Here is a 22159-nt window from a genome sequence, read left to right as displayed (position 1 = left end):
TGTGAGGATATGTTTTCCATAAAGACTAAAAAAACACTTGATAAAGGCATCCACCAGGTGCTGTAAATGTTTAAATAATTACATTGTGCCTTCTTATCATCTCAGTCTCACCATGAATACAGTACACTGAGAAAAACAGCACACAAGGGATGTAATTTCCTAAAGCTAGATATAATTTTACTTGAATATTTGCTCTTATGTCAAAATGTATTCTAAAAGTATTTAAATGTTATTGTATGATTAAGACAGGCATTCATGGCCATTGAATTTTCATGTACAGAGGCTTGTAGCCGGAAAAAAGGATGTCAATCTTAGCTAATATGGCAGGTAATTCTAGAATCCTCAGCTGATCATGGCGGAGAATTCTAGAATCCTCGGCTGATTCATGGTGGAGAATTCTAGAATCCTCAGCTGATAATGGCAGAGAATTTTAGAATACACAGCTGATCATGGAGGAGAATTCTAGAATCCTCAGCAGATAATGGTGGAGAATTCTAGAATCCTCAGCTGATTCATGGTGGAGAATTCTAGAATCCTCAGCTGATCATGGAGGAGAATTCTAGAATCCTCGGCTGATAATGGCAGAGAATTTTAGAATCCTCAGCTGATCATGGTGGAGAATTCTAGAATCCTCAGCTGATTCAGCACAAGTGATAGCTCTAGCTGGGATAGTTCGCTGGGAAATCAGACCCTCAGCTTTCAGGAGTTTTGATTAATCTGCGTAGCCCAGTTTCACAAGCACTAACACTTAAATGAACTGCACTGCAGGGTGTTGTACTTTGATAAACACAATTATCATTGCTATTCATGAGACAAACTATAACCATGTACAAACATGTTTTCTCAGCCTGCAGTGCTGCCAGTCACGAACAGCCCTCCAAATGCAAAGTATGACAACAGAATTATCAGCCTTCAGTGAAGTTCAAATACTCATCCCACACATTGTGTGTTTAAGTGTTTTCAGGAACTCACACAGAGCTACAAAGCTTCTGAGATGACAAGGCAACATAGTGGCTGATTTCTGAATGAATGCATCTGAAACAATGACAAGCTAACCACTTAGGGCCAAATTTTAATACAATGAGACACGGAGATGACCATTCCTTCTGATTTTTGCCCATTGCCACAGGTATTTAATATCAGTGATAATATTTAATTTTATTTTAGCCCTGGAAAGAGTGTAATCAATAGCACTATGACATGCATATATCATTCCTTTAAAGCAAATGAATTCACAATTGGAGTTCTCCACCACAGATTTTCTATGATTGGTGTGTGTATGTCATGTAAAAATTGCTGTTATTAGACATTATGTGCAACAAGAAACTCATTTTGTGGACACAGGATGAATGTCGTGACTATCAGATGATCACTATGTCATGGTCACAAATTTTGTCACAACTGAACGATGTGAGAACTTTATACTTGATTTAACACATAGCCTTTCTTTATGAGGTATTTAATGGGAACATGACCTTTTGTGGACACCATGGACAAGATGTAAAAATTGTGGCCTCAGGGATTTAATTCATGGCCACTCCTTAAACCAACATGTCACGTCAGTGTCTCTGTAGTTTTCCAGGCATAATGTAGGGAAAATTAATTAAATTGGTGCAGCCTGATATCACTTTTATGGCAAAACAGAGACAGAGAAAGAGAGAGCAGAAACAGGAAGATCAGGAGCTGGGTCCTTGGCTCAACTGCAAAAAGTGCTGACACAGGATGCCACTAGTGAACTGTCTATCAGTCTGCCTGGATTGCAACTGAGATAGACTAGCTTTCGCTCTGTAATGATTCTGAGTAAAAGTGGCATACTTGCAAGATAAAGCTCTGAGCTTCTCTCCACTGTGTTGGAGTGACTGATTTCAGATTCCAGACTTCATTACAGCTCCAAGGACACTCTCACAGCCGGGCCAGTACCTTACAACCAACAGATCCGTCTCCGCCCCACAGAGCCCGGCTCCTCTATTTGACAGGCCAGGCAGGAAGGCAAACAGAGGGCATGAAAACTGCATAGAATTAATGTCTCATTGCCTACTTTACTTAGTGGCATATGCATGCAGCAAATGCACATGGATGGTTGTATTTATTAATTGCTGGTGGTAGTGAAGACTGTACAAGACTGTAGATAAACACACTGTAACATGATATACACTTTTTGTTCATATTACTCTAACCAAAAAGATTAAACCTAACTGTGCTTCTAAGTATGTATTTTTTCCTTATTGTCTAAGATTTAGATGACCTGACATTAAAAAAGTCATCAGTGCTTTATAAGAAAACAGCCATAGCAAATCTTCAGTGGAGCCAGATTTCAGTCTCACACCAAACTTTTCAAATCTCACTCATTACAAAAAAAAAAAAAAGGTTTAAAAATTAATTTTACAAGAAATGCATCCCTCAGTTTGAGAGGTGTGTATCATGCTTGGATCAACATGTCTGACATTTCTAAGAAACTGTGGAGTGTTTACACATCCACTACAAAGATCATAAGACTAACACACAGACAAATAAGCCAATAGCCACGCCCAATACAGCTCACTTCATAATAAATAATATGTCAGAATAAACAGCACGTCACCATATTATTTTAAACCACTACGTAGCATTAGGGTTTGGTTCTGACGTAGCCAGTAACTCTTTCCTCTTTTTTGGGTTCCTCCCCACCCCTTTTCAGTGTTCAAGGTGGATTGTTATTGGTTCGACACAGGAAGCTGCTGTTTACTACTCGTAGGTTTTGAAAGTGCGGAAATCCAGGGAAAAGTTCAGCGCGAGCACGGGAAGTTGTGACGTGGGAAAAAAAAAACACTTAACCTGTAGAAAGTTGAGCACCGCGCTGCGCGTCGGAAATATTAGCCCTTTTTTAGAGGAGAGGTTTGTTTGAAGCAAAGGCGATGTATAAGAGTGGAATGTGCTTCATCTGAGCCTGAGTCTTGTGCTAAGTGAAGGATCGTAGTGCTCTCAGTGTGGTCATGGGGGACGAGAACGACTTCCGTGCTGTAACTCGCAGCAGAAGGCGCGCGACCATCACCAGCGCCAAGGGCGAGCTCGTGAAACGTCCGAATGGCGCGAGCTCAGCTGATCCCAACAGTCTCACATGGACTAAACCCAAACACAAGGGACAGGAAACACACACACGGGTGTTACCTGAGGAGAAGAAAAAATATAGTCATAATGATAACCTGAGGTGAGAGAGGGGTTATTCTGTAAATATCCAAAGTATTGTGATACAATATTTTCCCTCATGTAACCTCTACTAAGTGCTGTGCAGTGCCATAATACTTAGCTTATGCTTTTACAGATGTAGCCCATGTTTTGACAGCAGGTGGGTGTGGCTATGTAATAAAGCATAACTCAACCTACTTGAACTAATAGCCAAGTTAATTTGTAACAAATGATATGTCTCAGAGCACTCAGTGTCTCAGAGCACTCAGCTTTCAGATAAAACACACTACATTGATTAGTGGTGCATGATATACTGATTCTCCTTATTAGGTTAGCTACAGAAAATTGCTGCAGCATCAATATGCCATACAGACAAGTCCATTTATGTACAGTTTTATGTGCATGATTGAATCGATTGCTTCACTTCTGTTCTCACAGTTGCCACAGGTTGCAGGAGTCCATGCTGAGCTCTGCAAGCAGTTTCAGAAATTACAGAGGCATTCTGAACTGGTGTGTTGTCATGCTGGTGAGTCTGATTTTCTTTTTCTGACATGTGTACACATCACACATTGTAACTGTAGCCTGGATATAATGGAGCATGTTTGAATGAAAAAAGACCTCACCAGCCTTTTCCTGTTCTGAGAGTGTCAAAGCACATAGTCATAAGTGTTGCTTCATTCTCATACATGAGTCACTGAGTACCTTGTTGGTGTGAGTTAACAATCTTTGAGCACAGCCCAAGCCTCTCGGTCTTCAGAAGGCCACGCCGTAAAAGAAATGGGACTATCGTCACATAAATTGTGCAGAGTTTGCCTTAGGTCAGTATTGCCGTATGTCTTGACATCTACCACCCTGCACAGCTTAATTTTAAAATAGCTGGTGAACATTGGCTACGTTTACATGCACATCAGTATTCCGATATTAATCGGAATTTGGCAATATTCTAATTAGTATTGAGTCATGTAAACACCGCAATCCGAGTGCCAGATTCCGATTGAGACAATGTTCTTGATTCCCCAGATTCTGATTCCCACCCCTGGAATATGCCAGTTTTAATTGAAAATTTGTTGCATATAAACACCTTATTCAGAAAATCCACTGAAAATCCACTGAAATTCAGGCATACTTACAACCACCATGTATATAGGAATATTCCGATGCCTGTACGCATATAAACTTAGTATTCAGAATATGGCTGCAACCTGAATGTAGACCTTAAACAGAATTTGATGTGCGTGTAGACCTTAAAAATAGCTGGTGAATATTGAGATACTGAAGGCTTTGAAGGAAGGAAATAGTGAACTTAGAAGCTGGTTGAGAAATTTCTTTCTGACAGTGCCAGGCTTTACATTATATGGCTAAAAGTATGTGGACACATGACCATCACACCCATATGTGGACAGGATACAGACCTGTCCTCCCGTCGATCATCATGGGGAATGTAAAATTACAGAGGCATTCTGAACTGGTGTGTTGTCATGCTGGTGAGTCTGATTTTCTTTTTCCGACATGTGTACACATCACACATTGTAACTGTAGCCTGGATATACTGGAACATGTCTGAATGAAAAAAGACCTCACCAGCCTATCTACTTTTTCCTGTTCTGAGAGTGTCAAAGCACATAGTCATCAGTGTTGCTTCATTCTCATACATGAGTCACTGAGTACCTCGTTGGTGTGAGTTAACAATCTTTGAACACAGCCCAAGCCTCTCTGTCTTCAGAAGGCCACGCCGTAAAAAAAAATGGGACTATCGTCACATAAATTGTGCAATATTCTTATTAGTATCCCCATTAAGATGGACGAGTTAGAGGCGTTGTCCCAGCACCAAAGGGAATACCGGCAGTGTAGCATCATGCTGTTTACGGAGACGTGGCTTACCAAGCTAACTCTGGACACTAATGCAACTTTGGATGGATTCAACCTGGCGAGGGCAGACAGGACGAAGGAAAGTGGTAAGAGGAAAGGAGGAGGGCTGGAAATATTTGTAAATGACCAATGGTGTAATGCTAGGCATATCACTGTGAAGGAACAAATCTGCTGTAAGGACAATGAGCTGTTAGCCGTTAGCTTGAGGCCATACTATCTACCGAGGGTATTCCCGCATGTTATCGCAGTGGCTGTGATGTCCTCCACTCGGTCATAAGCAGGCTACAGACACAGCACCCACAGGCCCTCTTTCTTATTTCTGGGGATTTCAGTTATGCCTCTCCTTCCCACATGCTGCCCCCTTTTAGTCAGTATGTCACCTACCCTACCAGAGACAATAAAATACTGGACTTATTATATGCCAGCTCCAAGGAGGCATATAACTCTTCACCCTACCCCCCACCCCCGGAAGATCGGGTCACAATCTGGTTCAACTCCTGCCTGTATACAAACCCATTGTGCACAGGGAACCAGCAGTCACCCGCACAGTGAAAAGATGGTCTGAAGAGGCTTTGAAGGACAGTTTTGAATCTACTGTATGGGAAGTACTTTGTGATCCTTACGGAGAGGACAGTGACAGTTTTACACACTGTATAATGGACTATTTAAATTTCTGTGTGGAGAACACTGTACCCACCAGGACTGTACGGTGTTTCTCCAATAACAAACCCTGGATTACTCCTGCTATAAAGACCCTACTCAAGGAGAAAAAGAGGGCCTTTAAAGCAGGAAACAAAGAAGAACTGAGGGCCATACAGAAGGAGCTGAGGAGGAAGATCAGGGAGGGCAAAGACTGCTACAGGAGGAAGATGGAGGATCAGCTGCAACTGAATAATATCAGCGGAGTCTGGAAAGGAATAAAAACTCTCTCAGGCCACAAGAAAACTGACTCCCAGGCCGTGGGGGATAGGAAGTGGGTGAATGATCTGAACCTTTTCTTCAGTAGGTTTGACCAGTCACATGCTCCTCCCCCCACCCAGCCATCTCAGCTGTGCCCCACCGTCTCTGTACTCCCAGCAGTCTGCCCCACCCCCACCCCTAGCCTCTCCAAGACTTCTAGCTCACAGCCACCTCCCTCAGTCACTTCCACCATAACCCCATCCTCCACACCTTCTGTCACAACTCCACTCCCCACACCCACACCCTCCACCACACAGTCCCCCTGCTCTAGCATGTCCCTCACTACAGACGAGGTGAGAGCTGCGCTCAGGAAAATAAAGGCAAGGAAGGCTGCTGGTCCTGATGGCATCAGCACTAGGCTCCTCAAGTCATGTGCAGACCAGCTATGTGGGATAGTGGAGTTCATCTTCACTATGAGCCTAAAACTGGGGAGAGTGCCACAGCTGTGGAAATCATCCTGCGTGGTTCCTGTGCCGAAGACGCCACACCCCAAGGACTTCAACATTTACAGGCCAGTGGCTCTGACATCCCACCTGATGAAGACTCTGGAGAGGCTGGTCCTTGTGCATCTCTGCCATCTGGTGAGCCCATCAATGGACCCACTCCAGTTTGCATACCAGCCTGGCATTGGGGTGGACGATGTAGTCATCTTCCTCCTGCACAGAGACCTCTCTCACCTGGACAAGCTTGGGAGCACTGTGAGAATCATGTTTTTTGATTTTTCCAGTGCTTTCAACACTATACAGCCTGCGCTTCTGAGAGACAAGCTGGAACACACAGGGGTGGACCAGCACCTTGCATCCTGAATCCTGGACTACCTTACCAACTGTCCACAGTATGTGAGGGCTCAGAACTGTGTGTCTGACATGGTAGTCTGCAGTACAAGGGCCCCACAGGGAATGGTCCTGGCTCCATTCCTCTTCACACTCTGTACTGCAGACTTCAGATACAACACAGGGGTCTGTCACCTGCAGAGGTTCTCTGATGACTCATCACTGGGGAGGATGACGCAGAGTATCGAGAACTGATCCAGGACTTTGTAGTCTGGTGCCAGGCGGAACTGCCTCCAGATCAATGGCAACAAGACCAAAGAGCTGGTGGTGGATTTTCACAGACACAGACACTTCCCCCCGACACCGGTGAACATCCAGGGAATGGACATTGAGATAGTGGACTCGTATAAGCGCCTGGGTGTTCACCTCAACAAAAAAATGGACTGGACGGACAACTCCACTGCACTCTACAACAAAGGACAGAGCAGATTGTACCTGCTGTGGAGACTTAGGTCTTTTGGAGTGCAGGGAGCACTTCTCAAGACTTTTTTTTTTGACTCTGTGGTGGCATCTACTATCTTTTATGGGGTTGTCTGTTGGGGCAGTGGCATCTCTGCTGCAGATAGGGAGAGACTGGATAAAATCATAAAGAGGGCCAGCTCTGACGTGGGCTGCACTCTTGACCCAGTGCAGGTGGTGGGAGAAAGGAGGATGATGGCCAAGCTATCATGTATGCTAGAGAACGACTCCCACCCCATGCATGAGACTCTGGTGTCAGTGGGCAGCTCCTTTAGTGACAGGCTGCTCCACCCCAAGTGTGTGAAGGAGCGGTATCGCAGGTCCTTCCTCCCTGCTGCTGTGAGACTGTACAACCAGCACTGCTCCCAGCAGACCCCACCACTTAACTGGACAATAAATCTCTGGTACTAAATTGGACAATAAATCTTTGGTAACCCCCCATCTCATGGGAACAGTGCAATAATGCAGGGTCACTTTAATACTGTTGTGTGTTTGTGTTTTTTGCATTCTTGGTGTGTCTCTTTTATATTTTTATACTTATATATTTTTTATTATTTATATCTTTATATCTGCTGCTGTAACAATGCAAATTTCCCCATTGGGGGACGAATAAAGGATTATCTTCTTTGTATAGGATGTCTTTGTATGCTGTAGCATTACAGTTTCCCTTCACTGGAACTAAGAGGCCCAAACCTGTTCCAGCATGACAGTACCCCTGTAAGTGAGTGAGTGGCTGAATGGGCAAATCCCCAGAGCTATCCTCTAGAATCTAGTGGAAAGCCTTCTCAGAAGAGTGGAGGTTATTATAACAGCAAAAAGGGACTAAATCTGAAATGGGATGTTCAGAAAGCACACATGGATATAATGGTCAGCTGTCCACAAACTTTTGGCCATATAATGTATATTTATATAGAGCTGTATAGCTATAAATTGCACAAGAAGCCACACCTTGAGGCAGATGGGTTACAACAGCAGAAGACCACATCAGGTTCCACTCCTGTCAGGCAAGAACAGGAATCTGGGACTACAGTTGGCTCAGATTCACCAAAACCGGACTGATTTAAAAAGAGGATTTAAAAAGAGCTGGCTGATGTTTGATGTGAATATTTACTGAAGCGCTTGCCCTGTATTTTATGCATTGCGCTGCTGTCACATGATGGGATGATTGGATAGTCCAGCTGTAACCACAGCCACATAAAAACACAGTAAAGCCACCTATCACTGGGATGTCTGTTACAATAGTCACTGAGAGAATACCATGGATATTAGTGTAACCAGCTGCTTGATAGTGTGTAATGTAAAGACACTGAGCATGACAGTATAGAAATCCAGAAAGTTTCTTCTGTAACATTGTAATCATTAGAAGTAATCGAATTGGCAATTCCGGTGCATTACCATTCTCTGGATGCATTTAAAGTAGCTCAGAAACAAGTGATCATGCTGAAGTATGTGGCATGACACTCACTTGGCACTCGATGAATCATTGTTCTGCAGTGTGTTTGGGGGACACAGTTAGTGCCAAGTGACACCTAAGAATAGCTTTCCTGAAACAGCTCCTCTTCATGAACCCAAGCTGAGGTTAGCTTGTTCATTCTCAGTTTCAAACGGAGATGGATACATTTACATATTTCATTTTGCTTTTGAGGGTTTACAAGGTTACTACAGAGACATGGTTGTGCTTTATATGTTGTTCAGGATGTTCAGTGCACCATAGAATGCTCTATTTTTAAAAGCAGATATAGTTTGATTTCAAAATGAATGACTGGTGACAATAATCCATTTTCTTTCTTATTATGCTTACAGTGCAGTGAAATTATATTAATATTAGCTATAAATGTGATTAATTATAGCCCAGTCTCCTTATAGCTTCTGTGTCACTCTTTGTTTTCCTTGTGTTACAGATCTTGAGCAATGCACGTCTGTTCTTGGAAAACCTTCTCAGGTTTGTAGACAGTACACACTGGCCAAATTTTTATGATGCTCAGCTAGCTTTCTTCATTAAAAATTCTCTTTGTTATCAGACTTGGCTTGTGCAAGAGGCCGGTTTGAAATAAAGCACACTTGTTGTAGGTGCCATATGTCTAAAACCCCACCTAACTATTAACTATAATGATTGGAATAGTAGAGATGTTTAGGTTGCTGGGTGCATGCACAGGACCAGCTCTGACTCAGTGGGACTGCCGAGCCCCATGCTGAGGGCACCATATGCTACTATCATGTTGTACTCCACTGTAGGCAAGCAGTTACGTTCCAGCTGCCAGCTCTAGTCACAGCCATGCAAACACTTTCACATGCAAAACAAACATTTATGAGACACAGTTGGAGCAGATGTGCAGGTGAGACAGGTAGGGACATGTATTTTTCTAACAAAAGACAGAAGTAGAGAAAAGATTGTGTCAGAAGATTGTTCAGTAAGGAGAATGCATAAACGTAAATAAGTACTGCTTAGTTAATGCATTCCAAGTCATTGTGTAACCTTTGTAATTATTTTATACCATTTTAAGGTATGGTGTACTAGTGGACCCCATTCAGGTGGTGTCGTTGTTCCTGAAGAACCCGTATAGCTGGCCTGCTGCATGCCTGGTCATTGGTATGTTTATCCTGCCCTTCCATAAAGCATTCTTTTAGTTTTTTTAGTAGTTAAACTATTAAAAAGGAACTGTTTTATCATACATTTTCATATATGCTTAAAGTTGAGGCGTACCTATAACAAGGACTGACAGATGAACCATTTACATAAATACACCAAATCTTTCAATCTTAAGTGTTATAGTGAAATTTATTATGAGCCGTAATTACTGCAACAAGCTGTCAGTCTTGAGTGAGCTCCTTTTTAAAGTACATGCTCACCAAAAATATCTAAGAGGGAGTGATTGCACATTGGCTTCACAGAGAGAAAAACGTCCTCCCTTTTGTATTTGAGTCTTTATTCAAGCACAAGCCAACAGCATTATAATGCTCTATCTGTACTTTTGGAACTGTGTGTTTTTTTTTCTTTCCAAAATAAATTATTCTGTTTCGGTAATCTGTTTCAAAAGAAGTAATTCTGTTACTGGATGAAAGGTGTGTGTTTTTCTCCTTATCTTTACTCTGCTAAGTCTCTGCTAAGCACAGTTTCAGCTCCATCACTGTGATGTTTTGTGTGAGTGCCTGAGGGGTGTGTGTGTATGTGTGTGTGTGTATCATTCCTGTCACTGGGTTAATTCTGAGGGCAAAAGGTTGACCCTGTTTTGATTGGTGACATACTAAAAAGCTCCTTTGCTGCTGAGTGCTGCTGTATGTCAGATGCATATTAAATCACTTTGTGCATATATAATTAATTAATGGGTGTCTGCTGCTTAATTTTTCCTTCTCTTTAAAAGTACTGTAAATGTTATGTTTTGCATTTTTGTTAGGAGATTCTTAGCTTGTTAGAGTCTAAAATCCCTCTGTGCTTATCTGTGCATGGATATGGATCAACTCAGGCAGTTGCAGAAATGACAAGAATGACATATTTATTTAGAGCAGTGCAAGATTACAGATTGTTAATGAAAAAAAAACCCTAAAATTATTTGTGCTTAAATAAGGATGAAGTGGCTGATATGGGGCATAAAATAGCTGGCACTGTTTCTGAATAAATGTGATAATTTTTGTACCATATCAATAAATCTCTTCATATCATATTAACCCCTTAAATGCCCAGCTTATTATTCAGTTATTAATGTTAAATGTATAGGAACATTATGTAGTTGGAGTATGGAATGTAAGTCTGGGAGTTCATGGGACTAAGAGAAAACTGTAATATCAAGGCATTATCACATTTTTAAAGACTATGTTGGGTTTTTTGGGGGGTTTTTCTTTGTAAGGCCAGTGGTTCATAATGCATCTCTGTCTTCTTCCAGTGTCAAATGTGTTCATACTTGTGGCGCTGTACACAGAGAGGAGATTAGTCACTGTAAGTTTGCCAGCTTCAAACCCAAACCATTACAGAAGTAAAGACATACAGATCATGCAGTACATGGTCTCAAAATCTCTCATCTGCCATTCTGTTTTTTATAATAATGGATGAGTAAGAAAAGCAAATCTGAGTTCTGTTTTTTTTTTCTTTCATCCAGGGAACCTTCAGTGAGCAGATTGGCCTGATTATTCATATCATCAATCTGTCAGTAATCTTGTGCTTTCCAGTGGTCACTGTGCTCATGTTGCCCTCTGTAACCCCAGGTGAGGAATGCACAATGGCAGCTTTCTCCCAGATATCCTCAAAACAGTTTAGTTATATGAGTTTGTAGAATTAGTGATCAGCATTAGTAAAATCTAGCCACTGCTAATTCAACACTTATCCATCTGCCTGGGAAGCTCCCAACAAAGTGCCCACAAGGCTCTAAATACTGATGGCATCATCATAGGAACGGTAATTGTAATTAAAGAATTAAAACATCATCTACAGACTGATCAACTTTTACCATCTACAGTATATCATAAGTAATTATTGCCTTATGTTACATTTATTGTGCTCTCATAAAGCTATCAAGACTTCTTGCAGCTTGTCTGGTATCTATTGGGAAACATATTGCCTTATTTCCCTTGGTGTAAACCTTTTTTCTGGCACTCCCATTCTACCTCATCTGTTAGCACAATGGGAGGTGCCAAAGGCACTCCATCTGTTGGGTTTGTGCCACAGTTCACCCTCGTGTATGAGACAGTAAGGTCAGCGGTGAGGCCACTGGGGCTGCTACTGGCATTAGAGCCGAGCCCAAGAGTCCCTGCATGGGCCATTTCCACCCGGCATATGGCTGCTATTGATAAAGCTGTGGTGGCCTACACATGGGTCTTCAGTGCCAGGACTGTGTCATCAGGTTGCTTTTGGGCTTGTGTTATGACAGTTTCAGTCTCCTTATTGAGTTATGCATTGTCTTTAAATCGAGGATCCATCATCCTAGTGGCACTATTAAAAATGTTCTTTGTGATTTGCATTTGCATAATTGTATTTTGACTTTTTTGCTGTATGTATTTTATAGGGGTGCACATACAACATTCATGTTCTCTCAAAATTTTCCTCTCTTTCCTCATTTGCTCTTGTACTCTTGGCTCTGTTTAGTTGGCGGTGCCTTTGCGTTGGCCGTCTACACTATCCTGTTTCTGAAGCTATACTCGTATAAGGACGTGAACAGGTGGTGCAGGGAAAGGATGCAGGCGAAGGCTCGCAGCCTGTCCAGATCACTGTCATGTGAGTACACTCACTATCCTCTAGGCAAGGAGAATCAACCTGCAGTTCTTCCATACTGATCACGCTCACTGAATAGTTTACTATATTCAAATCAGTTCATTTACATTTTTTAGTTTTATGCCAAATTCATATTGCACAGTTACTGTAGATATCAAGTTATTTTAACAGCACACAGCAGAAATGAGGTTTGGAAACAAAATATTGCACAAGGCCGCTACAGTTTTAGTTATGGAACTCCTGCAGTACAATGGCTTGTATTAGGGCTGTACCATTCTTGAAGAAATAGGAATAGCATTTTTTTTTTGGCTTAGAATTGAGATCACGATTCTCACTCATGCTTCTTTGACCATTATGTATATTTATTAAATTCTTATCTTACTGTAGCAGAGTTTGGTACCTGCATTTTGAATTACTGATTTAGTGGGATGTCCGTGCTGCAATTAAGAGCTAAGAGCACAGTGTGGCCACCCAAATCTAAAAGGAAACCTGGATAAATAATGAATCGTTGTTTCATTTCTTTTGCCAATAGCAACTCAGCCACTTGTGGATGAAAATTGGTCTTGATAAATGTTCTCTGTGCGTAATGTTTCACTGGTGAGTTTTGAGCAAGACAGCATGTGCAGCCATGACTCACTCACCCAATTCATTCATTTCATATGTTTAATTGTTGTTTGTTTAGTAATTAGTAAATAATGTTAAACATTTGTTTAGGACATACTTGTTCCTTCTCACGACTAGCTACTAGCTTCTCACTACTATGTTTGGGTCATTTTAAAATTCACTCACAGCTTTCTGATGGTGTTTCTCCCCCCTTCTCATTTGACTTGCTGTGCTTCAGGTGAATGCATGAGGTCATGTTATCCAACATTTATGGTTACATGTCACAGCAAAAAAGTGGAGCCCTGTTTTATGCAATAGTTGCCTGAGTAAAAATGACAAAACAACTCTATTTCTCAATCGAATTGCATTGAGAAATGAATTAGGAACGCAGTTCTGATACAGTTTTTTGCAACACTGTTCTGTGTGCGTTTCTGGACAATTATGTCCAACTTGTCATACATCATTGAATCCCCACATCTTCATCCCAGTATGATTGAATGAGCTATCTCTATGACTCTTGTCAGAAGATACCTGTGACCCAGATTTTTCAGGATTTATCTTCTGGTCTTGCAAGGAAATGCCAATATTTTAATGGAAACTTCAAAAAAAAAACATTTCGCACAGATTCATCCTATTCAATAACCTACATGAAACGTGTTCTCCATGACCCTATGGATTTTGAGAAGTACGAGTACACATGGGCATATAGATTTCACAACTAACTAACTCATAATCATATAAACTTGCACTGATTCTTTGTTTGTTTCCTTTACTGGTCTCCTACACCTCCTACAATATTCTTTAATTCACCTGCAGCAGAGTCAGAACAGCAGTATCAGGTACTAGCGATGCTGATATTGATAGCAGTACCCTATTACCATTGAGTCAGTGCTGCCCACATTACTTAAGGCTGGTTATGGTGTAAATGAGCTCATATCCATCCACTCATCCCTTGTCTATACTTGCATACAATAGGTCCATCAACACCGTCTATCAGCGGAGAAGTGTATGTGTCCTATCCTGGAAACCTCTTTCTGAAAGGTGAGTGATCCAGCTTTGACTTTGGTTGGTTTTTCATTTGCCTCCATTAAGACAAGAGAAACGCACTGTGGAGTTTTACTCCCAGTATTCCTCAGTCTTGTAAATGCACACCTTTCCTGTTTGCTTTAACCACAGATACAGAATAACCTTCAGCAGCTGGTGAATTATATGCTTTGAATAAGAAAACTGGGTTAATGGTGCTCTACTGATTAAATTAAAAGTAACCTGGTACCACTTTTTCTTTATCATCCAGATTTGTATTATTTTGTTTTTGCTCCCACCTTGTGCTATGAGCTGAACTTTCCTCGTTCTAAGTCTGTACGTATGGGATTCCTGCTCAGGAGGTTGTTTGAGATGGTAGGTGTTATTGTCAGGTTTTTTTTCCATATCTGTAAAATTTACCAGAATATATTACTTGTATTGCTGATGTAACCATCTGTCTTACAGTTGCTGCTCACTCAGCTGTTAGTTGGCTTAACACAGCAGGTATGCCATATTATTTTCCTATCATTAGGGGAAACATTTTTGATCATAATTTCTCCTGGGATTTTATAGTATGCTATTTTTTTCCCCTCTTGTGTTCTTTTCTGTTGTTCTTCAGTGGATGGTACCAATCATACAAAGTTCAATGAAGCCATTGCAGGTATTGTTATGTTGATCCACCATTCACTGTTCTCTGTTCAGCAACACCATGTAGAGATTTGGATTAACGTGCATTTCATACACAGGAAATGGATTTCTCCAGAATGATTGAGCGCCTGCTCAGGCTAGCAGTAAGTACATTTTTGTAGATGTTTCTTCCCAGCTGAAATTTTATAGGTCCAAAATGTGGCTCAACAAACAGAAGGAATCAATGCAAAACCATTTGATGTTTTTTTTTTTGAATATCAGGTCCCCAACCACTTTCTCTGGTTGATATTCTTTTACTGGTTTTTCCACTCATCCATGAACTTTGTGGCTGAGCTTCTGAGATTTGGAGATCGAGAATTTTACAGAGACTGGTGGTATGTGAATTTATTAGTTAAACAGAAGTTGTACAATTTATTGGATCATCTTCTGTAGTGTTCCTGTTTAATGGATTTGTGATAACCGATATGTAGATAATACATAGTCACAATACAGTACAGATCTGCACTTTCACATCACATCTTAGATGTTGCTTATTTTCTTTTCAGGAATGCAGAAACTGTAACTTATTTCTGGCAAAACTGGAACATCCCTGTCCATAAGTGGTGCCTTCGGTAAGCTTTTCAAAGAAGTGTAGACAGCTGAAGAGTTAGCCGGATAAAATACAGCGCAGTGAAGCGTATCGAGACTGTAATGAAGAGACATTATAATGTGATCCGTCTGGCACATTATGCATGCTTATTTACTGTGTTGAGTGACTGTTTCTCACTGTTACTCTCTCTCTCTCTCTCTCTCTCTCTCTCTCTCTCTCTCTCTGTGATTCTTTCTTTCCAAAGACATTTTTACAAGCCCTTGCTGAGAAAGGGGGCCAGCAAGTTAGTGAGCCAATCAGCAGTATTCTTCGCCTCAGCCTTTTTTCATGAGGTGAGGTGCACATAAATCACACATTCTTTTGAATATTGAATAACAATAAATTTCTATTAAAATTAACAACTCATACAGGATACTAACATGCATGAATGCAATTATGAGATAAACAGTGAAGTATATATCCTTAAGCAACAGAATCTGAGCTAGAAAATAATTTATCTGGCATTCAGACCACAGTAATGACACAGACCAAAAAAACCTTGGGTGACTGGAAGAAAGAATATACAGTAGGTATTGTTAGAAATTAGGACCAATGGAGAGTGTACAATTCTCAAATATTACATTCAGTAACTGTTTATATCTATATAGCTCTGTTCTAACAACCATGGTCACTTAAGAAAGGATGACGAACTTGTGATGAATCTTTTTTAATCCCTGATTAAATAAAGGCCACTTATAAGGCTATATGCCCCCTGAGGCATTGAATAGGGGTGTAACGATCAGACGATGTGGATCGATGCATCAATTTGAAAGGCAATGATTGAAATTAATCAAGGCAACAATCATAAATTGATTATCAATTATAATTAATTATAAATTAATTATCTATTATGATTGATTATAAATCGATTATTATCAAAAAAAAAAAAAAAAAAAAAAAAAAGACCGACAACTGGTGTGAAAAAATAATTTCTATCTTTAAACTGATGTGTAAATAGGCTAGCAAGGTGATTTGCCCAAAACCCTGATACTTAAAATAGTCCTTCTCTATGTCATCATCATTTGCAAATTAACTGTAGGCCCCCCAGATTCTGAACAAAATTAGTCACATGTCTATTGGAAGTTGCTTAATCAAATTTTAACATGATCATATCATAACAGAATCAGTGGTATCATCCAATATCGAATCATTATGAATTAAAAATCATATTGTATTGTATTGTTGCAGATTCAGTAGAATTGTCAGATATTTACACTCCTAGTGTTGAGGCTGATATAAAACATTCTTCGGAACAAGTTAAGGTTAGAACATAGTTTTGTGGATGAGGAGCAATGTAAAGCAACACCATATCACCCTGCTGCTCTCTGCGATAAGCGCTTGCCTGAAAGAAACAGACAGGACAAGGACATTTCAGCTACAGGTGCTGGTATCCAGATACCACAGAGAACGTCCAGGCCTGTTCAGAAAGGCACCTTCTGAGGAGTGTCTCAGAAGCAACCTTACTCAGCTCTGACTAGTTAGAGTAGTTTGAGAACTTCCAGAGAGCTTCTTAGATAACAGATTGGCAGTTGAGAGTAAGCTCTGGATTGGTTTGATTTAGCACTGGAACATGAATTGCAACAAAGTTTTGTTTTTATGTATTGCCATGTTTGTGTGATCCTACTGCTGACCAAATACACATGAGTCATTTTCATTGCTTTTGTGTTTGTAATGTATATATGTGTGTGTGTGTGTGTGTGTGCGCATGCAGTATCTGGTCAGTGTTCCTCTGAGGATGTTCAGACTGTGGGCATTCATGGGCATGATGGCTCAGGTGAAAATGATCAGAATTTACTAAGCAACCTATCATACAGAATATGCAGTGTATGTGTGTGTGTGTGTGTGTGTGTGTGTGTGTATATATATACACACAATCAGCCATAACATTAAAACCAATTATATGTAAAATGAATAACATTGATTATGTTGCTACAGTGGCACCTGTGAAGGGGTGGGATATATTAGGCAGCAAGTGAACAGTCAGTTCTCGAAGTTGATGTGTTGGAAGCAGGAAAAATTAGCATGCGTAAGGACCTGAGCGACTTTGACAAGGGCCAAATTGTGATGGCCAGACGACTGGGTCAGAGCATCTCCAAAACAGCAGGTCTTGTGGAGTGTTCCCAATATGCAGTGGTTAGTACCTACCAAAAGTGGTCCAAGGAAGGACAACTGGTGAACCGGCAACAGGGTCATGGGTGCCCAAGGCTCATTGTGCGTGGGGAGCGAAGGCTAGCCCGTCTGGTCCACTGAAGAGCTACTGTAGCACAAATTGCTGAAAAAAGTTAATGCTGGTGTCAGAACACACAGTGCATTTCAGCTGAGTATGGGGCTGCATAGTCGCAGACCAGTCAGACAGCCCATGCTGACCCCTGTCCACCACCAAAAGTGCCTACAATGGGCACGGGAGCATCAGAACGGGACCATGGGGCAATGGACGAAGGTGGGCTGGTCTGATGAACTTTTTTTTTTTTTTTTTTTTACATCATGTGGATGGCTGGGTGTGTATGCGTCGCTTACCTGGGGAAGAGATGGCATCAGGATGCACTATGGGAAGTAGGCAAACCAGTGGAGACAGTGTGATGTTCTGGGCAATGCTCTGCTGGAAAACCTTGGGTCCTGGCATTCATGTGGATGTTACTTTGACACGTACCACCTACCTAATCACTGTTGCAGACCAAGGACACCCCTTCATGGCAACAGTATTCCCTAATGGCAGTGTCCTCTTCCAGCAGGATAATGCCACACTGAGAAAATTGTTCAGGAATGGTTTGAGGAACATGACAAAGAGTTTAAGGTGTTGACTTGGCCTTCAAATTCCGCAGATCTCAATCTGATCTGTGGGATGTGCTGAACAAACAAGTCCGATCGATGGAGGACCCACCTCATAACTTACAGGACATAAAGGATCTGCTGCTAATGTCTTGGTGCCAGAAACCACAGCACACCTTCTGAGGTCTTGTGGAGTCCATGCCTCGATGGGTCAGAGCTGTTTTGGCGGCACAAGTGGGACCTACACAATATTAGGCAGGTGGTTTTAATGTTATGGCTGATCAGTGTGTGTGTTTGTGTGTGTGTGTGTGTGTGTGTGTGTGTGTGTGTGTGTATATATATATATATATATATATATATATATATATATATATATATATATATATATATATATATATATATATACATATACATATACATATACATATATATAATTCACTTATTTATTTATTTGTAACTGGAGTGACTAGCAAAGACAGTATACTTTTCCATAACATATGTACTCTATTTTTAAGCTGAAGAAATGTCTTTATTGCAGCTGCCATTGGCATGGTTCGTGGGCAGGTTTCTCAGGGGTAACTATGGAAATGCTGCTGTGTGGCTTTCTCTGATAATTGGCCAGCCAATAGCTGTTCTTATGTACGTCCATGACTACTACGTCATCCACCACCTGGAGGAAGCAGCAGAACCAGCACCTCTCTAAGCTGCAGACTGCGTACTGCTACCAAAACTGTCCCACTGCCGTCCAGCTCATATCTCCAATAATCACGCCTTTAAGGACGTCTTCCTCAAAGAAAAAGAAGAAGGATCTTCATAGGCATAAAACACATTCACTGGGATTCATTTTAAACAAATGCTTTAATAGTGGTGCCTTACTGAGATTATTTTAAAGTTACTGCTTGTATGCAGCAGATGTATTTCACATTTGTACAGCATTACAGGCTTGGACAGATATGATTTTTTAAATGTGTTTTTTAAATATTGATATTACTTTACACTTACTGCTCAGATACAGCAGATAGATCACATCTATAGCATTATAGGGTTAGAACGGAAAGATGTATTTTTTATGTGTTTAAGGGTTTTTTTTATTTATGTAATTTTAGATAATTTTGCAAAAAGATACAAAACATTTTGTGTCTAAATGGTTAACACTGACAATTATTTTGCATGAAAAGAACATTTGTAAACTGTTAATGTTTTAATTTAATATAATGTTTGTTTCTCAGTGTGTTCTGATCTACTCTGAGCTCATGAGAGTATACTGGAGAATTCAGGGGCTTAATTGTGTAAAATCAGGGAGTGCCACCTACTGGTGTCTTGTAAATCGTAAAGTGTATGAATGAAACTCTTAGGCTAGGTAATTATACCTTCATGTGGAGACATTCATCAAACATAATTATATTCCATAGAATAGTGAATACAGTGTAATCTCCGACTGCGATATTTTCTGCAGATTTAGTCCTTTTGGAGCCATTTGTTTTCAAGATGATGAGGGTGCCAGGTCCGTCCAATCAGTACAAGTTGGTGATAAATGGCTTTGGAGATAAGTTGTATAATAGCTTGTGGTAGTACTGTATAAACATCCTATCTCCAACACTGAGATGCAGGCATGATTTCACACAGCGCTATCTTAAAGGTTGATTGCACGTTACAACACTATGGCCTGTTTAAAACACTGCCTGACACACGGTACTGGAAGAATGATTACAGTGCAGGGAATCAATGCCATTGATGCAGAGATGCAGTTTATCTATTTTTACCAGTAGCACTGTGCTCTAGTCTGCATTAAGTTTGTTGTAAATTCTTTAGTTTTGTAACTTTAGGAATTGCATGTGTACAAAATGAGTTTTATAATGGAACATTGCGTCCTCAATTTTAAATATAAACATTGTTTACATTGTTTCTAGTTCCTTTGCATTGACATTTTGTACTTTTGTCATGTGGACATTGGCACAAATCTTAGCAGTGAATAAAGTCATGATGTTGAGGTTGTGGGATAATGTGGTCAGAGTCAGTATATTTTGTCAATGAAAGGTTGCTACTAATTGATAAGATAAACAGGTGTTAATATAAAGCGACCAGCCCTAACCTTAGACCAAACTTTACCCTAGACCAGCCCTAAACCTACCACAACCCAGTCTATAGGAAAATATTAACCCAAGTCCAACCTAATCCAGAGAAAAATAGTAACCCTAGCCCAACATAGGCCATAGGAAAATAATAACCCTAGCCCAAGCTAATCCACAGAAAAACGGTAACCATAGCCCAACCCAATCCATACTAAAACAGTAACCCTAGCCCAACCCAATCCCTTAGAAAACACTAACCCTAGCCCGACCTAGGCCAAAGGAAAACACTAACCATAGCCCAAACTTAACCCTATGAGCAAACTTTACCCTACCCCAAGCCTAAACGTAGGTTAGCCTAACCAAGGCCAAAGGTTCTCAAAATATTTGGAACAGTGAACAAATCCTCATCACTCCCTTTTTGATGTTTTATTTATTTATTCATTTTTAATGCAAGTCTGCAAAATATAACATGCAAAATTCTGTACTGGTTATCTTATTATAAAAAACAAAAGAGTATGGGAAACGGAAACAAACAACTGGAGTTAATTCTACATAGACTTGAAAAATATCTCTGTTAAAGTGGTGGCTCGTCCATAGGGGCAGATGGGGCAGATCCCCACTATACATATATATTAACCGTTCAACAAACATTAAACTCATTTTTAATTGCATTTTCAAATCCATTGAAATACTAATTATGTCTTTTGAGTGACCAACAATGTAATTTGTTATTTGACAGACATAAGCAGGTGTTCCTTTGATTTGGTCACCTTTCTAGATGTTGTAAATCGTTAGGCAGAGTGCTCACTGACCCATTTAGCGTTATTATTGCACCTAGTGGTTAATAATGGAAGCTGCAAAAATTGCTATTAGAGGCCCATTAGGGAAGGAAACATGCTGCCCCCTGCTTGCTCTCTGAATATCTTTTAGTGGTGGAGGAGCAGCAGACAGGACATTTAATGACAGGGTTGCCAAATTTACACCTAAATGGGCAAATTAAAATATACTTGGCTGTCACTAACATTGTGTATTATAGCAAATTGGAATTAAATCAATAAATTAAATTTCTACAAACAAAGGCAACGTTTAAGTGCAAACAGTGCGTCTACGATGTACTATGATTTCTGTTATAAGATATATTGCAAATATTTCCAGAGGGAAAGGGGATTATAGAGTGGATAGTGTCCATACATCAGAAATGTGTGTACACCACATTGACCTTGTTTCCCACACAGAGGCTGAGAAAACAAAGAAAAATTTGTCTCCCTTTTCCAGTACCCAATGTCCACTAGTCAATTTTTTGGACTAGTTTCAATTCTTTTATGTGGTTTTGGAGATGTAGTTGGGCTGGAAATTTTGCTGCAACCTGGTAACCCTGGTTAATGATACATTGGTGATGGGGAACACACACCTGCTGTGTCGGATGCAGTTGAACAAAGGTATATCTTAAAACGCTCCACAAGAGACTGTAGCTGGATGATTGTGTGTTGTTGACATATACAAAAGCTTATAGCATAAGTCAAGTGTGCATAGAACTTTCCACTAGAACTATACTCTGCATAGAACTTTACCAGTAGGACAAAGTAAAGAGTCCTTTAGGGTGCTACACTGAATATTTTCCCTTAAAAGTGCATATAAAAGAACTGTGAACTGTTGAAGGTATGAATAATATTGTTTAAGCTAAAAGTCTATTAGCATTCTAAAAGTGGATCTGTTTTGAAACAAATGTCACATAGTAATGAACTTTATAGGCCTTTTCTAAAAAGCTCTTCTAAACATCCTGGGGCACTCTCATAAGCTTTTATCCCTTCCTGTACAGAACTGTGGCAGCCTGAATCCTGCGCTCAGACTGAATGAAAGTCCCTGTAGCTGTATTGTGAAATTTTCTAACTACTTTGCATATTGACTGCTGGATGTTAAGTGAGTC

The 22159-nt window shown here is 40.4% G+C and overlaps 1 protein-coding gene across 2 annotated transcripts; it reads left to right on the top strand.

Moving 5' to 3' along the window:
• Positions 1–2661: 2661 nt before the first annotated feature.
• dgat1b (diacylglycerol O-acyltransferase 1b) lies at positions 2662–20163 on the top strand. 2 transcript variants are annotated; one of them, XM_026926816.3, is made up of 17 exons: positions 2662–3187; positions 3604–3691; positions 9188–9228; positions 9791–9876; positions 11168–11220; positions 11381–11486; positions 12364–12492; positions 14068–14133; positions 14387–14490; positions 14581–14619; positions 14735–14776; positions 14862–14906; positions 15025–15137; positions 15309–15374; positions 15597–15684; positions 17103–17165; positions 18699–20163. In XM_026926816.3, the coding sequence occupies exons 1-17, from the start codon at positions 2973–2975 to the stop codon at positions 18861–18863; spliced, it is 1509 nt and encodes a 502-aa protein (XP_026782617.1). In that variant the 5' UTR covers positions 2662–2972; the 3' UTR covers positions 18864–20163. The 2 variants fall into 2 exon arrangements, with proteins under 2 accessions (XP_026782617.1, XP_026782619.1); XM_026926818.3 differs by lacking the exons at positions 2662–3187; positions 3604–3691 and adding an exon at positions 3743–4649.
• The last annotated feature ends 1996 nt before the right edge of the window (positions 20164–22159 follow it).

This window comes from Pangasianodon hypophthalmus, chromosome 1 (genome assembly GCF_027358585.1).
Source record: "Pangasianodon hypophthalmus isolate fPanHyp1 chromosome 1, fPanHyp1.pri, whole genome shotgun sequence".
Classification (NCBI taxonomy): Eukaryota; Metazoa; Chordata; class Actinopteri; order Siluriformes; family Pangasiidae; genus Pangasianodon; species Pangasianodon hypophthalmus.
This window is presented reverse-complemented; position numbering and strand designations above follow the sequence as displayed.

What these genes read in the sequence shown, in the direction of transcription:
- dgat1b (XM_026926816.3), top strand. Translation starts at nt 2,973, where the DNA reads ATGGGGGACGAGAACGACTTCCGTGCTGTAACTCGCAGCAGAAGGCGC. An exon ending in TCAGGAGGTTGTTTGAGATG is followed by an intron (nt 14,491 to 14,580) that starts GTAGGTGTTATT and finishes TCTGTCTTACAG; the next exon opens with TTGCTGCTCACTCAGCTGTT. An exon ending in GTCCATAAGTGGTGCCTTCG is followed by an intron (nt 15,375 to 15,596) that starts GTAAGCTTTTCA and finishes TTCTTTCCAAAG; the next exon opens with ACATTTTTACAAGCCCTTGC.